The sequence below is a fragment of the Pinus tabuliformis genome, chromosome X, assembly GCF_031772625.1.
Source record: "Pinus tabuliformis cultivar Carrire ecotype Pingquan chromosome X, CPIR1, whole genome shotgun sequence".
Classification (NCBI taxonomy): Eukaryota; Viridiplantae; Streptophyta; class Pinopsida; order Pinales; family Pinaceae; genus Pinus; species Pinus tabuliformis.
Genome location: NC_142308.1, coordinates 1,518,418,266 through 1,518,434,988, shown reverse-complemented (window position 1 = coordinate 1,518,434,988; position 16,723 = coordinate 1,518,418,266). Strand labels below are relative to the sequence as shown.

Here is a 16,723-nt window from a genome sequence, read left to right as displayed (position 1 = left end):
TGGGAGGGAGGGAAAAATAATGAAAGAAGGCTCCATTTAGTTAATTGGGACACTATTAAGAAGGCATTCTTGGAAGGAGGTCTCCAAATGCGGGATATGGCAGCCCAAAATCTTGCTCTGGGCTCCAAGCTCCTTTGGAACATTATTTCTGGGAATCCTAGTTGGAGCAAGAGAGTGTTGTGGAAAAAATATTTTCATGGGCAGCATTTGAGGTGCTTGGACCAGCCTCTTAGAATTTCCAAAGGATCACCAGTTTTCAAACTCTGTCTCACAACTTTGAAACTTTTCAGTCATAAGCTTTATTGGATCCCAGGTAATGGGAAAAAAATAAAAATTTGGGAAGATTCGATTCTTGGAGATTAGCCCTTGAATCAGATGGCAGAACTAGAAAATATCATAGCTTGGCTTCAGGCTAGCAATCTGGAAACCCTTTGGGACATCTCCAATTGGACAAATGATGCAGAAAGTCTATGGGATGGTTGGAATTTGGGGGAGGTCCCTCATTGGTTGAATGGTGAAGCCAATTTATTGTTGGATTTGCTCCAAGGAAAATATCCCTTAAAGGCCTCTTCTAAGGACAAAAGAGGGTGGGGTTCTCTTTTAAGGTCTTACTCAGTAGTAGAAGGTTACAAAAGTATGATGGCTATCCCTAGCGTCCCCCCAAAGCCAACTCAATGGAAATTTATTTTGTCTTTTCCTGCTCTCCCCAAAATTGACTTCTTTTACTGGACTCTGGTGCATAAAAGTATCCTCACTAGAGATAACCTGAGGAAGCGTGGAATGGAAGGTCCCTCCAAGTGCCCTCTTTGTGCATCGGATGAAGAAACAGCTAACCACCTGTTCTTATTGTGCCCCTTTTCTCAAGAAGTTTGGAAGGGTGTCCTGATGTTAGGACCTAACAAAATAGAGCTTCCACGAAATATTCAGGACCTGCTAAGAAACTGGGCCAAGTTATCCCCGTTCTGTCTCTCCAAAAAAAGCCTTCTCAGGACTGGCTAGATGTGGATCCCCAAATTCACATGCTGGAAACTGTGGTTGGAGAGGAACAATAGAATATTTAGGGAGGAGAGTTGTAACCCGGTCAGAATTATCACTAAGATCAAAGCTCTGTTAGGGGAGGCCTTAGAAACTAAACCCACCATAAGAAATGGCATGATTCTGGACAACGAGGAAGATCAATGGTTAAAAGAGCTTGTTCCAAATCATTAGAATAGATCCATTCCTCTTGCTAAAGCCCCTTCTCATTGGGAAATTCATCTAGAAGAACAGGAATTCATCAAATGGAGATCTACTTTGGATGATCACTGCCTATTCTTCGATGGGGCCTCTAAAGGTAACCCAGGAAAGGCGTGTGGCGAGGGAGTTATCTTAAGCCCAAGTGGCTCAATTAAGCTGTGCTTTGCTTGGGGTCTGGGGCATGAAACAAACAACAGAGAAGAGGCTCTTGCTCTATGGCAGGGTCTAAATCTGGCTATCAAGAGGAATCTCCTCTCCATCTCAGTCTTTGGAGGCTCCAGACTAATTATACAGGCTATGAACTCTCAAAAGATCCCTTCTCAGGTGCAGTTAGCCCCCATCCTCAAAAAAATCAGACCTCTGTTGCCCAAGTTCCATAAAATCTCCTTCTATCATGTTTTGAGGAAGTTAAACTCACAGGCGGACTTGGCAGCCAACCTAGGCTCTCTCAGGAGCAGGAGATCTTTGTTAGTAAATGATGTTGAATCAAACTGCAACATTCCTTAATTTTGGAGTTTTCTGGGCCTTTGTTCCTTTGATCATTTCGTTGATTCAAATTCTCCAGACTTCGGGACCGAACCATTTTGAGCTGGCTGCTGTTAGGAAACGCGGACTCATCCACAAGGGAAAATTCAGAATGCAACCGTGGCATTTTCGATCTCTATTCATCGTTGGAACTCACTACTGCGTCTAGGTAGGTGCTGGGGAGTTCACGAGGGCCTCTTCAAGGCCAATTTACCACTCTTGGCATTCTTGAACACTATATAACACTCCACCAGACATTTCAAAAAGAAAACGCAGTGATTCTTGGGATGATCCGGCACTCCAGCGCGTTGGATCTCCTCTCTGCAAGCTAGGAAGCAGAGCTACGTCACGGAAAGCAAAAGTAGCGGAATTTCAAGGCACCATTCTGAAACCAAATCAAGTTCTTTTTCAAGCCTCTATCTGCATTCATAGTGTAACTCATTCAGCGGACTATTCAAAAGAAAAATCTTCTTTCCTCGCCGACTGTAACAAGGAAATACAGGGTTTCAGTGTTAAAGTCCTCGGCAGCTGATTTGCCGAATTTTAAATAAAAACTAACCGTTTATGTCAAAAAAAAGAAAATGGAGAGCGGAGCGCTTAGGGTTTGACGCTGCTCTGCAACTGGCAGACCTTCACAGACTGCGTCGTTCTGCCATTAACCTTCAGCCATAAGGCAGCTACAGCACAATAAGGAACAACTATCGTGCAATGGAATCCCCTCAGGGGGAGGACATGATGCCTCCCCCCGCTGATACGGAAAATGGCCTGTGACAGACTGAAAATGTCAGGATGGACCATCCAGAAGATACATCAATAGAGAATGAAAATACGCCAACGAATAACAACACAAATGAAGAACCACGAGTGGTGTTAAACACCTGCAAGCTGGTAGCAGTTGACAGACCCAAAATTGAGCTCCCAAGTCAGTGCATCAACTCCCAAATCTGGTTTATGAGGGATCATGCTTTGATAGGAAAGTTCATAGGCCTTTGGCTAATGGAGAAAGCTTTGTACGGCTAGATCGCAGCCAAATGGAAGCCAAAAGGGCATATAACACTGCAGTTAGGGCCTAAGGGCTTATTTACTGCCATTTTCAATTATCTGGAGGACCGAAACAGGGTATTGGATGGAGGACCATATTTCTTCAATGCAACAAGGCTATACCTAAGAGGATGGATCGAACGCTTTAACTAGGACAAAGAAGATCTGAGCTGGGCCCCAGTGTGGTAGCGCCTTTATTGTCTCCCTCTAGAGTATTGGGACGAAGACTCTTTGCGAGACATTGGGAATGGTTTAGGTGAATTCATCAAAGTGGCAGAGGAGACAAAGCTGAAGCAATACACCTCCTATGCGTGGATCTGTGTATACATGCACCTCAGCAAAGCTCTCCCGGAAACAGTAAGCCTCTACCATAATGATTATGAATGGTTACAAATAATAGATTACGAGCATGTACCATTCCGCTATCGAAAATGCCACGCCCTGGGCCATTTATTTCAAGATTGTCCCTCCAATATGAAATCCACAACCACCCCTTCAATGGAGAAATCCGACCCGGATGGGTTCACAAAAGTTCCCAATCACAAAAAGACCCATAAAAAGCCCTCTACCTTAGTCAAAAAACCTGTCACCAGCACCTCCTTGCCTTCAACAAGCAACAACTTTGAAATCCTTCTCTAGCCGAAGGTTCATATTTTAGATAATCAGAAACAACCTGAAGCCATTCCTAAGACTTCCACCCATTCTGCTCCATCAAGCTCAAAGAAATCCCTCACTTCTAAGCAACCCGCGGACACCAAAACGCCCTCTCCCAGTAACATGCAGAAAAGGACTGCTCAAGGTATGGAGGTAGATAGCACTTAGATGCAGCTCACGATTGTAGATGATTCAGAGGCAGAGCAGGAAATAGTACAGCACATGGAAGAGGAACCGGAGAGCTTCGACATCGGAGATCTAGATATACTGGGACTTGAACAGGCTTGTAAGAAAAAGGAATATGACAAAATTCCTGAGCGACAGCTAGAGAAATTAGAAGTAATTATCTCAAGAGCACATAAGCAAAGATCATTAGGCGTCCAAACTGGTAGTCAGTGGGATGGAAGAAATATCTTCAAAGACAACAAGAAACGAGGATGGAAAACTGATCTTCAGAGAACCATCCACATAGGGGAGATGCTGGTGGAATCTGGAAGATACTCCAAGCTCACCAAATACTATAATCCCCTTCCCAATCGTGAATCATGAAGCTCATCTCATGGAACATCAGAGGGCTCAACAGCTCGGGGAAGGGATGATTAATAAAGAACATGCTACAACAGGAAAAGCCTCAAATTCTCTTCTTGTAGGAGACCAACTGTAATTCCACAATGTTGGATCAGATCCTTGCCAAAGCATGGCCAGGAAGCAAAGAAGTGGCGGTGGAAGCCATGGGAGCCTCAGGAGGGCTAGCCATCGTTTGGGATGATAGAGCTATAACACTTACCAACATACATGCCAGTAAGCACTTTATTCAGGCCAAGTTTCATTTAATAGGGACAAGTGTTCATGGACACTTAACTATTATCTACTTCCCCAAGAGGCAACAATCAAAGTAGACACACTGAACACCCTAACTCAGATCAACTCAAAAAGATCCCACCCACTTTGGATCATAGGAGGGGACGTCAACATGATTACAAGATTGGAGGAAAAATAAGGAGGACGGATCAAGCTGGACTGTGAAAGCACGCACTTCAAAAACTGCATTCATAACAACAGGCTTATAGATATGGAATTCAACAATGGAGTTTATACTTGGAACAAAAAGCATGCAGATGCCCTCCAAATTGCATCTCGATTAGACAGATTCCTGATCTCTGATAATGCAATACATCTTGGCGAGGATCTCTTGGCCTCTATATTGCCACTCTCTGGCTTAGACCATTGGCCTATTAGGCTTCACTAGCAAAGACTAGGAGACAATGTTCGCAGGCCCTTTCGCTTTGAAGCCTTTTGGCTGAATCACCCTGATTTTCATAACCTGATAACAGAGACATGGAGAAATTTCACACCACCAGAAGGCGCAAAAATGTACAAGCTCCAATGTCGACCTTTTGATCGCGTGCAAGATTTTGAACTGGAGCTCCCGCGCCCCTACAACCTCGCCTCATGTGGCCCTCCGCAGGCCTCCCACCTAGCATCCCCTGCTGTTGGGCCTCCGGTCTTCCTCCTTGGCACCCACGTAGTCAGGCTCTGCACTCCTCCTCCGGCCAGTGCTACGACTAGCTCCCTTCTGGCCTTTCCATGGCTGGGATCGGCCCCTCCCAGATGCAAGACAATGAAGACCAGGCTGAGATCTTCGCCTCTCTCATTTCTGAAAATGCTACCATCCAAAACAAACCCATAGCTTCAAAGTTCATCAAGAAACTTGCTGACATCCCACATATCTCCCTTCACCCTAGTCTCCCAAGGAAGGCAGCGATCTCTCTAGCAGAGAGAGGTCTGGTTGGACAATTTTGCTGGCCTGTGGCCCTCTCCCAAAGCTGTACAGAAATGGGTGGAGCGCAACAGGAATGTGAACATCCAAGGAGAAATTGCAATAAGATTCTGTGGAAGGGGTTACTACACATTCCTCTTTGAAACCAAAGAAGACCGGAATCTCATCTTCAGAAATGGTCCCTACTTCATGGATTCAAGAGGTCTTTATCTGAATAGATAGTCCCCTGACTTCGACCCAGAAATGGATATACCTAATGCAGTCCCAGTTTGGGTTCGCTTGCCCCATCTCCCTCTTCATTGTTGGGGAGATGAATCGGTCAAAGCCATTGGGAACACTGTCGGAAAATACATCGACAGATGCGAACCAAAGGACAACATGCACGCATGTGCAAGGATCTGTGTTGAAGTCGACTTAGGAAAGGGCCTTTCGGAAGCAATCAAGATCAAAGTGGATCAATGGACCCATATTCAGTAGCTGGACTACGAACAAATCTCGTTCAAATGTAAGGTATGCCATGAATATGGTCATTTTGCTAATAGGTGTAGTAAAATAGAATTAAATGAAATGAATGAAAATGTTGAAGCCAGTGAAGACACATGGGAACAAGTCAAAAAAAAGAAAGCAAACCCCAAACAGTCTGGCCCAAAACCAAAGCCTCCCCCTGAAATCCAAGCTGCATCCTTCTCCCCCCCTCCCATCTTGACTCAGCCATTACCCTCTACATCAAACCCCTTCAAATCTTTGGAGGAAGAAGACCCCTCATCCGCCCACTCTCCTCTTGATCCCTAGGAGCCCCCTCTCCCTAAAAGCCAACGCCAAGACACTATCGAATCCTCATTGCCTCTTACTATGTCCTCTCAGCCTCTTGTTGATCCTCCCCTCAACAGAATCACCAGAAGCTCATCTAAAGATCACAGGGGTTCTAGTGAACCCTCCAAGAAACCTGGCCCAAGCAGGAAATCTGCTAAGCAGCACAGGGATGAGAACGCGCAAAAGGACATAGCAATGGGAACGTAGACACCCATAGAAACTTATATCCTGGGGCGGCATGACAAAAAAGCAATCAACAAGGACCAACGGGGTCGAGCACCTCCCCGCATACCGCATATCCAATGATGAAAATATTATCTTGGAACATCAGGGGACTTGGGCACCCCTCTAAGGTAGCAGCCCTAAGGGATCTTATCATTTCTGAGAAGCCAGGAATTATTATGTTACAAGAAACAAAACAAAACCACAAGGAAATGAATAAAGTCATTGAGCAATAGAGACAATATAGAGGAAGCATTAGTGAGGCAAGAGGAGCCTCAGGAGGAATAGCAACAATTTGGAATCAAGGTATATGGAACTCGCCTCTCTAAAGGAGCACTTAAGCAATAGTATATATGCAAAGGATGTACATTACAAAAGTACATAAAATCCACATTCAGGACAACAAAGCACATGCAGTCCTGGAAAGGATCCACTATGATGTTTATGGACCTTTCTCAACAACCTACACTGTCAGACACAAATATTTTTTCACTTTAATTGATGACTTCTCATAGAAGTGTTGGATCTTCTTCACCTGGAATAAAGATGAGACATTCTCTGAGTTCGTAGAATTCAAGACACTAGTTGAAAACGAAGCTAGCAAGAAGGTGAAGGCTCTGTTGTAGAGGCTGCAACACCCTCCAAAATTTTGGCCCACACTTAAATTTCAGAGACTACTATGGATATTGTGATCAATCGTTCCTTAGTCACTTATTGGTAAGTTGATGATCTCAAGCTCCCATTTTTGATCTTAAGAGTCATTTATGCTTTTATCTTTACATAGAATGTGTCATCTTTGGGCATGGGGGTAATCGCTTGTCATGCAAAGGGAGGTTTGTTTTGCTCAAGGGGAAATATTTATGAGAATGAGACATGTTTAACACTCATTTCACACACTCTTACACAAGTGTCACCTTTATCCTCCCAAAGTCTATAATCGAAACCGCACTTGCCGTAAGCTGCCACAAAGGTTGTTGCATTAAGTGAAGTATGTGTTATATATTCTGGATGGTCTATGTTGTATCGATAAGTTTTCAAGTGTGCGATCGTAGTGAAGCTTTATCACTATTCACATAATTTCCATTGATCCCACACTTAGCTAAATTTCGGAGCTTCCTTAGCAACCTAGCCTCATCCAACTTTCCTGAACTACAGACTTCACATATGTAACCCTCAAGCTTTTCCGTTGCTTGTTCGAACCGTGCAATGCACAGAAATCCCAACCTCCCTTACCATTCAAAAATGCGCAGTGGTTTCCTCCAGTGTCCTTCCCTCAGCCGGAACCCACTGTCTCCAAAAACTGTGCAGTTTTGTCCCTTAACTACCTAGTCCGCCTTGAAGCCTGAAATTTCATAGATGTGTCCTCCCAGGGCCTCGTCCCAAGTAGGGCCATGAAGAAAGATGACATGATAGATGACTCTCAAGGAGCTGAGGAGAAAAATAAGCATACCAAGAAACCCAACTTATGATAGAATATTAGGATCGCATGAAGACTCCATCTGATGCATAACCCTTTGGAGGCTAGGTATGGAAAACAAAGCACGTCTTTTGAAATACACCTCTTAATGTACCTTAAAAGTTTGCTTATCATTGTCGTATCATTCTGTCTTCAATGAAATTCATGGTTGCAATAACTAAAAGTAATTCCATGTGTTTGATCTACGTGTCTTTCTCCCTTTCACTTGTTTATTACATAGCTTAGAAGATGAAGAGTATTACCACTTGTTTATTTAAGCTACTAAGGTTGTGACCAACATGATCTTATGACTAACCAGGCACAATGCAAGGCATCCTAAGTGGGATGAAAGATGTTTGATGATATGTATGTAGTCAGTACACTCCTCTGCATTACTCCTTTGCATTAATCCTTGCTTTGTATCTTGCATGTACCCTCACCGCTTGTCAAATTTGGCTACCTACTGCCAATAGTCCCTTAGCTCTTTCCTGACAAAGCAGGTGAAGGAATTTCCTTCAACCTGATTTCTCCAAGGTTCTTCATAGAAATTATAGAGCTAAGAGAAGGAGATGTGGAATCTCACTATCAAACTCTTGAAAATACTTTGCATGTTCGAATATATCCAAACAATTAAGCTACCACTCAACAACATTGTCAATCTTGGAAGACTCAAGAAAGATCACATCTCTAGATATTATAAACTTCTTATTCACTTCATCATAGAGATGGTATGCTTTGGAGGTATGAGTACCCAAAGAAGATACATTTGTGACTCCTTGCACTGAGTTTTTTTATCTGTTCCTTACGTATGAAGGCATAATATGAGGAACCAAAAACCCTGGGATGCCTCACCGAAGGAATGTGGCCATACCACATTTCATAGGGAGTCTTGTTTCTAATAGCAAGAGTTGGACACCTATTATTTATATACACAACACATAGAACCACATCAGCCCAAAACCTTATGAACTTAACATGTGAACTATGCCAAGTTCTTAGTGAAAGTAATACATTCCAATGAACTATGTGTTGAAAAATGCAGCAAGAAATTTTCAATTTGATTTTTCTTGATTAAATTGAAAAAATTCAAATTTCCACATCAACGGACAACTTAGATGATGTTAACTTGTGTGACATGGCTTGTGTCACCTAGTTTACTCAATAAATTCAAGTTGGAGGAGTTAGAGTTCGATTCTACATATGTGATTGCTAACTTGTGGCAATAAAGGTCAATTATCTCAGGTTGTTGTTAGTTAAACTAGTTCTAACTTTTGGAGGAACTAGTGGAAGGTCATTTAAGTAGTGGGACTTCAGTCAAACTCAGTGATCATCTAGTTAACTAATCAATCAACCCAAAATAGTTGGGGCATTAAGAGAAGTCAAGTCCCCTAAAATTGGTGGAGATTCAAAGGTAGTTTTAATTTCTTGTAGCTCACACAGTTGCAAGAACTTGCTATAACCATAGTGGAGGAGGTAGCTTGATTAGGAACTTCTTGTGAAATTCGAGAGCGAATGATTGTTGGTAGCATTAATAGCCTACCATCAATTTGTTTTGCACCACACTTCAATGTTTTGGGCATGGTTTTTGAGGGTGGATATTTTTTTTATGCTTTTTGGTCATGCACGTCCTCACTAAGTATCTTGGGAGGTCTGTAATAGTTCCTTGCATTCACATCCTCACTAAATATCCTTTGGGATGTCTATACTAGGTCGTTGTAAATTCCTGTTTTCCAAGGCTTAACTACTTATGATCTTAGGTGCTCACAACAATTCGACAGTTTATGGCACTTTCCAAATCACCATTCCTGAAAGGATCCAACAAAACGACTTCAGAGGAAGATGAGAAGGGAAAACTCTTATTGGAACTAGCCTAGAACTAGTGGAATTGGTTGGTCCCAATGGTTTTAGAGTTGTACTAGTCTAGTTTGGTGGTTCACATTGGCTAAGGTCGGTCTTGTATTGAACTGACCTTAAAACACCAAATTCACTAGTTCTCTAATAAACTGACCAATTCTGAAGAATGTAGTGAAACATAGCTAATGACCACCAATAGATAATTTTTTAATAAAAAAATACTGAAAAGGAAAAAAAAATTGTTAACTCGAGGGCCCTACAAAACCTAACCCTAGTAAATAATGGTAATATTTAATTTTTAAAGTTAAAGTAAAAGTTGACATTCTCCTTATCTTTCCTTTTTGAAAAGGAAAGATAAGGATAATTTCAACTTTTACTTAAATTTTTAATATTAACATTAATTGTTTCGAGTTGTTTCAGAGTGGTTCCAACTTCATTCAATTTTGAGAAAGTCAAATTTTAGATCCCATTCAAAACTTAGTGGTTATTGTTTGAACCGCTTCTTTATAATGAGTCCTAGACTTTGACTTCCAATTCTTCAGGTGCAGTTATTACATAGTCATATTCCTCGTGAGACTTTGTAGCAGAAGTTGATCTTTAATCCATTGCAAGCACTTGACCTAGCATAGGGAACCATCAGCTACCCCTCTCAAGATGGTCCCATAGCCCCTCAAGAGCTATCCATCAAGAGCTATACAATACAAAAGAACCACTAGCATATGTAGTGTTGATTTCGGTTGTCCCCGGTTCATATGGTGTTACATATTCTCCCTCGCAGGTATGGGCACCCATGAGATCATCAAATAAATCGGCCCTCTCATCCCATTCGTGGATTTCCTATCAATCACCATATCTCAACATGCAATCAATGCATTAGTTATAATCATAGTATCAGAGAAATAGTCCAAATGCCAACACTTTCATTTCATCCTAATAACATAAAGTGATTGTTATCACAAAATTTTGAATAGTAAAGATCTGCATACTCTTGAATGTCATAAAATTTGCATGCAATTACCCCATGTTTCACATCATAAAATACTCTCATAAGTTATAACATCAACATATCAGCATCAAGGATATATCATGACATCTCATAATAAATGAACCACATGTCAATTTACATCATGATCCCTATGCATATCATATCCATCATGAGAATTCAACATCATTATCATAACAAATAAATAAATAAGCACCACATATACATCGTTAACCTCTCATTAGAACTATATACATTTACCACATACCATCATATCACGAAACATCGTTAATATGAGAATCATCTCAATACTTATCAAATATAGAACAAAAATACACTATAAGCATTCTCATCATGAATTAATTTCATTTACTTGTATAAACAGTTCAACATCCCTCTAGGATCTATGTGAGGATGTGGTCCAACCCTGAATAGGATTATGTTATCCCATGAGTACTATTAGTGTCATGTTTTCATCAAGGTACCAATTAATTTTTCAATATACATTTCTTGTTCTTTCTATTAGTAAGTTAACCATTACATCATAGGTATACTCATCGAAGTACATCATTAAATTTCAAATGAGTCTCATCATCTTGAGCCTTAACCTCTTGTCGAATATTCTTCCTTCCCTAAGGACATTTGAGTCAAATTCAATGTTAATATACTATCGTTTGTACAATCATTTAAATCATCAATATCATGTTAAAATTCCATGATCACTATACATATTGTGCTTATCCAAATGGAACACATACATGAGGTCATCCTTATTTAAGTCTTAGGTTATGCTTAATCCACCTGCATGAAGGCTTAATCCATTGTTATGCTTCCATTGTAGCCCAGTAGGTCAAGATACTTGGCTCTTAGTAGAGCAGCTTGGGTTCAAGTCCCCACAATTGAAATGATGTGCTTGTTGTCCCCTAGTGATTTATCCATCACTTGCATGATTTTCATTGTGAATCTTGGCTTATCTCATCAAGTTCCCACTTGATATCTTTTATCATAGATTCATCCATCTCCAAGTTAGACTAGGGATTCTTCCACCTTAATTTTCACTCGTTAAATCTTTAGTTTATAGTTTGAAATGCTTGGAACCACTACCACCATTACCATCAATGAATGATTTGGTATGCCTAATATGTTTGACAATAAATTCTTTATCGATAATCAATTTACACTTAAATTTCTTACTAACTCAAAATACCACACACACAATATATTAAAAATAATAATAATATAAATATTCACACTTCCAATAAATAATAAAGTAAAATAACAACTTATCAATTTCAACATAATATTTTAATATTAAATAAAAAAAATTCAATTTTTATTACTCATTTCAACATAATACTTTAATAATAATTAAATAAATTTAAGGTCTATTATCTAATTTATTAAATGACTAAATCCACATTATATAAATTCCTTCTCATTCCTTAAAACTTGGTGAGTCATTTTTATACCATACTTAATACATGTTTTATATAATATAAAATAACACTCATTATATATATATATATATATATATATATATCTAAACCTTTACTTATAATTTTAAAATTTAATTTAAATATATTTTCATAATACCACATCCTATAAATCCTATTTTTTCTAATAAAAAATTATAGTCATCCATAAATATTAATTATAACCTCAACCCATTATATACTTTATGTTAACGAGTTATATGAATTACATGGTGTCCATTATATTGTTTTAATATTAATGTATATGTATATTATCACTTCCGTTAAATATAAGCACTAATTTTAATAACCTTAATGCATTAAGGTTAACACATGCAACCTATTAAGTTTTTTTCTTTAAAAACTCGTCTTGCCTTAAAGCAGCCTCTCCGTCTCTCGTCTTTCACATTCTCCCGTGTGCCCAACACCTCTTTTCTCTCTGCCTTATTATCATATATCTCTTAATGACATCAGCGTTGTGATGTTTATTACTTGTATCGTTCTACGTGGAGAATTCACCAATATGGCAGATAAATAATTTGGCATTTAGCAAATTGGCGGGGTTTATAAAACAACAATTTTTTTTTTATCACTAGTTTTGTCTCTCTTATTTACTTTTTCTTAGCGAATTCCTATAAGTGGTTTTGTTGAGTCTATTTTTGACGCTCACGGCGGTTTTGATTCAGCTTTTGGAAGTACTCTGGACTTTGACTAAATCGCATTTTGGGGCTCGTCTTAGCATAAACATCATGCATATGATGCTTCTGAGGTTTCATCGATCTTGAGGATGCGACAATGTTCACCGTTGATTGCTTTAAGCATATGTAGGAGGATTAACTAGATTTGCCTTCATAAGTGAATATTTGCCACTAATGCAACCAATGTTTTCACCAATGTAATAAACACAATGCTCCAAGAGAGGGTATAAGGATTATTTCCACGTGGAAAATCTTAGTCAGCACAATATGAATTATGTAATTCCCCAACGCCACAACCTGAACAATGAGTGACGATACATAGCAAAACATGTATTGCAATAAAATTTATTATGAAAGCGTAAGCTCCCCAAGAAAATATCATATAGAAGTAGGATAAAGCATTTAATGTTGATGTTTCCTTATCCGCATTGGCTTTTGGAAAACCTACAGTCAAGGCGTTTGGATTTCTTTTCTGGCCTCTAAAGCGGTTACAAGGCAAACGAGCCCCTGGCCTTGCCAGACATCTGGTTAAGACCACAATCTCATGATGTACTGTCATAACCCCATTTCTCAAGAATAAATTATATATATATATATATAGTCATAAGGTTTTACATACCCGGGATTACCCTTTGGAATTATATATACAATTTCCTATGATTCATTTACCTTATGTCACTTTATGCACGTCAATTTTCATACGGGTATGGTTTAAGGGATTGGTGTACTTCTTTTTAACTTTAATAAAAATCTCTGTAATATGGTTTGGACGCATGTTAACCACGCGACAATGGTTTCGGGGGTCACTTTACGTTTGCCCTTTAGCCATCACGTGGCACCCCTTATCCATTACTGTGAGAATTATCTCCTACTCTGCTTCGTACTGTACGACGCCAGCAGGCTGTCCAGTCTTTTCGCCTTGCATCAACGGTGGAGGGCACACTTCGTAATCCAACGGTCGCAGATCGTCTCCGCGAGCTGCCACCTAAACTAACGCTTGCCTTGGGTGATGGGATAATTTTTTTGGGAAATTTCTCTGCGGCTTTGCTCTGGTTCAGTCCATGCATTCCGTCTCGGAGAGCCTAGCTCGCAAACCCTGTTCAATTGCCGGAGGATTTGTTTCCAAACCCTTTAGGTAGATAACCGCACAATGTCTTGTTCCTTCTGTAACCTTTTGGCTATGCGTTCTTTTCGATTTACTGATAAACTTCTTGATTATGCTCATGCATCATGCATCTGCAAGGTTATTTGGCAATGGGGTCCTCCTACAGCACTTGAACAAGTGTTTTTCATTCGTTGGCCGAAGTTTTCTTTAGTGGTAAGTGTCTTGGCAAGCACGAGGATAAATTCCTTGAGTTTTTGTTTTACTGCGGTTTGCATTACTTCTATTGTTGTCTAACATGTGCTATTCGGGTTGCTCCTTGTACAGATTAGGCATCGTTCCTCACACGGCCTAAAGACTAAGGAAAACCCCACCCCCTTTCTGTTCCGAGTTCTAGGTATGGGGAATCCTACCGGCCGTAGCTATGTCTATTTTGCTTCAAAGTTTTTCTTGTGTTTAGAGGAGGGTAACCCTCTAGGTCACCTTTATTTTTGATTGAACCAGGGTGGGGAGGGTTATTCGTTCCCTCCAAGCTCCAGTTACCATGGACATGACAAATGTAATTTTAGACTCTTGAATTTGGATGTCCGACTGCAATTCCTCTGCTCAGACAATTGTAATTGTATATTTGTTTTAACGCACACCTGTGCTTATTTTGCTCACGGCATATTAGGCTTCTTGTTTACTGGACTATAATTTATTGTGAGGGTATACTGCTGTTAACGACAAAATATTTTTTCCTCGTTTGTGCTTGTTTAAAGGTTACCGCACCGCGGCCTTTCTGTACAGGAATTTGTACTCGTTTTTGTTTTATGAGTTCATAGTATTGCACAGCTTTTATCTGTGTCACGTTTTTTGTTTGGTTTAGCTGCAAATTCCTATACAATTTATATGATGTTTTATGTAATTGACTAAAGAGGGTCTTATCCCCTAAGCTTACAACCTCCCTTGTTGAGAGGGTCCAAACCCTGCCCCTCAATTACAGTGTTCTTTTGAATTAATTCTTGATTGCTTCCAAGTTATTAATACTTGTATGCTGGAAAGAGTTAAAATGTGAACAAGATAATAACCCTACCAACCTACTGTTCCATTCTATTCCAAACCCAATTTTCCTTTTTGGGTGTTCCATTTGGCTTAGATAATGTCCACAGAGTAGGTCTCCAGCTGTGCCACTCCGCTTTCTGGCCTTCCTTATTACAGAGGAAATGCTCTACCACATCTTAACACAACCTGCAATAATCTCTGCCTTAGATTAGGGTCGATATAGTTTGCGGCAAGCAGACGTTGTTTTTTTTTTTTTTTTTTTCTAATTATATACACCTATGTCTCTTAAAGAAAGGGGCTTGGCCCAAAGGCTGCAAGCCATTACTGAGTAATGCTGGTCTTGAGTTGATTCCATTCACTCGTCTAATTTCGAGTTTGCCTAAGCATTTATTTGTTTCCTTCTTATTTACTGATTGGGATTTTGTTTGTTGCAGTATTCATGGGCAATGTGAAGTTATCATGTTTGATGTTACTGCACGATTGACTTACAAGAATGTCCCAACGTGGCACAGAGATCTTTGCAGGTATCTCTTTTACAGAGGGGTTGGATCTCTAAGTAGAAATGAAGGTTCCTTAATTGTGTGGTGGCACAACTGCCTGAACTGATTAGCTAAATATCTTTGTGAATTTCAGGGTGTGTGAGAACATTCCTATTGTTCTTTGTGGAAACAAGGTTGATGTGAAGAATAGGCAAGTGAAAGCTAAGCAAGTTACTTTTCATAGAAAGAAGAATCTTCAGTACTATGAGATATCTGCAAAAAGTAACTACAACTTTGAGAAGCCATTCCTGTACTTGGCACGAAAGCTCTCAGGGTGAGCCTTTAATCTAGTTTCTGATGCTCCCTAATATGAATGTTATATTAAAAAATTTGCATTGATTCTATAATGGGTTATTTTTATAGGGATCCAAACCTTCATTTTGTGGAGTCACCTGCTCTTGCTCCTCCTAAGGTTCAGATAGACCTTGCAACCCAGCAGCAGTAAGTAGAATGTTATTTGAAACTTTGGCTTACAATCTTTTATGTTGTCAGGTACGAGGTAGAACTTGTAGCAGCTATGGCCCAACCCCTTCCAGATGACGATGGTGATGCTTTTGAATAGCTTTGTTAAGATGCTTTTGCATATTTAGGGATTGGCAGATTCAATTAGTTTTGTATCATTGGAGTTTTCTCTTGAGTTCCGACATTTAATTCTGATTTGTATTTGGGGCTTAGAATAGCATTATCGCATCTCTCTATATGTGATTTGGGTACTGTGCAGATGTTTTTATCGGTGGAGTTGGCTGAGCTATCTTAGTTCAACTCCATTACAAAGCTGTTTTTATATGCTAAGACAGTTTTTTCCGTTATATACTCTTACACATTTTGCACAAGAACTTTTTGTACTCTTCAAATATTTCAAGAATGATCAAGTGCCTTTCGTTGTGTACTGTTGGGGGAAATGCTAGTTGCAAGGATTGTTGCTTGTAATATATTATGGCTTGTTAAAACTTTCTCTGAAAATTCTAGCTATGTCTGAGGATTTATTTTAACTCTGAAATTGGTTTACATAGTTGATAACTGTGGCTATCAAGCCTGCCTGGGTATTCTTGTAGGTATGTTGTCTGTCGAACACATAAAGGTATCGCCATTTCATTAATTGGGCTCTCGATTGATTTTTGCATAAAGATTCGCATTATCTAAATCTAAAGTTGTTTCCATTCAACAGTCTACAAATTCTTCTTTAACTATAGTAAAACTGGGAGATGGAACGCTTATCAAAGCTAAGGTAGCATCTTAAATCCAAACTTCTGACTCCCATTTGAAGTAGATATTAAAGCTTTATAAGATGGCACGCTGTTGAAA

At 39.7% G+C, this 16,723-nt stretch overlaps 1 protein-coding gene across 1 annotated transcript; it reads left to right on the top strand.

Moving 5' to 3' along the window:
- Positions 1 to 3,624: 3,624 nt before the first annotated feature.
- On the top strand, positions 3,625 to 15,980 carry LOC149145825 (GTP-binding nuclear protein Ran1B-like). Its single transcript, XM_089452571.1, has 5 exons — positions 3,625 to 3,795; positions 15,171 to 15,403; positions 15,513 to 15,692; positions 15,782 to 15,859; positions 15,911 to 15,980. Exons 1-5 carry the CDS (start codon positions 3,625 to 3,627, stop codon positions 15,978 to 15,980), a joined length of 732 nt encoding a protein of 243 aa, XP_089308697.1.
- The last annotated feature ends 743 nt before the right edge of the window (positions 15,981 to 16,723 follow it).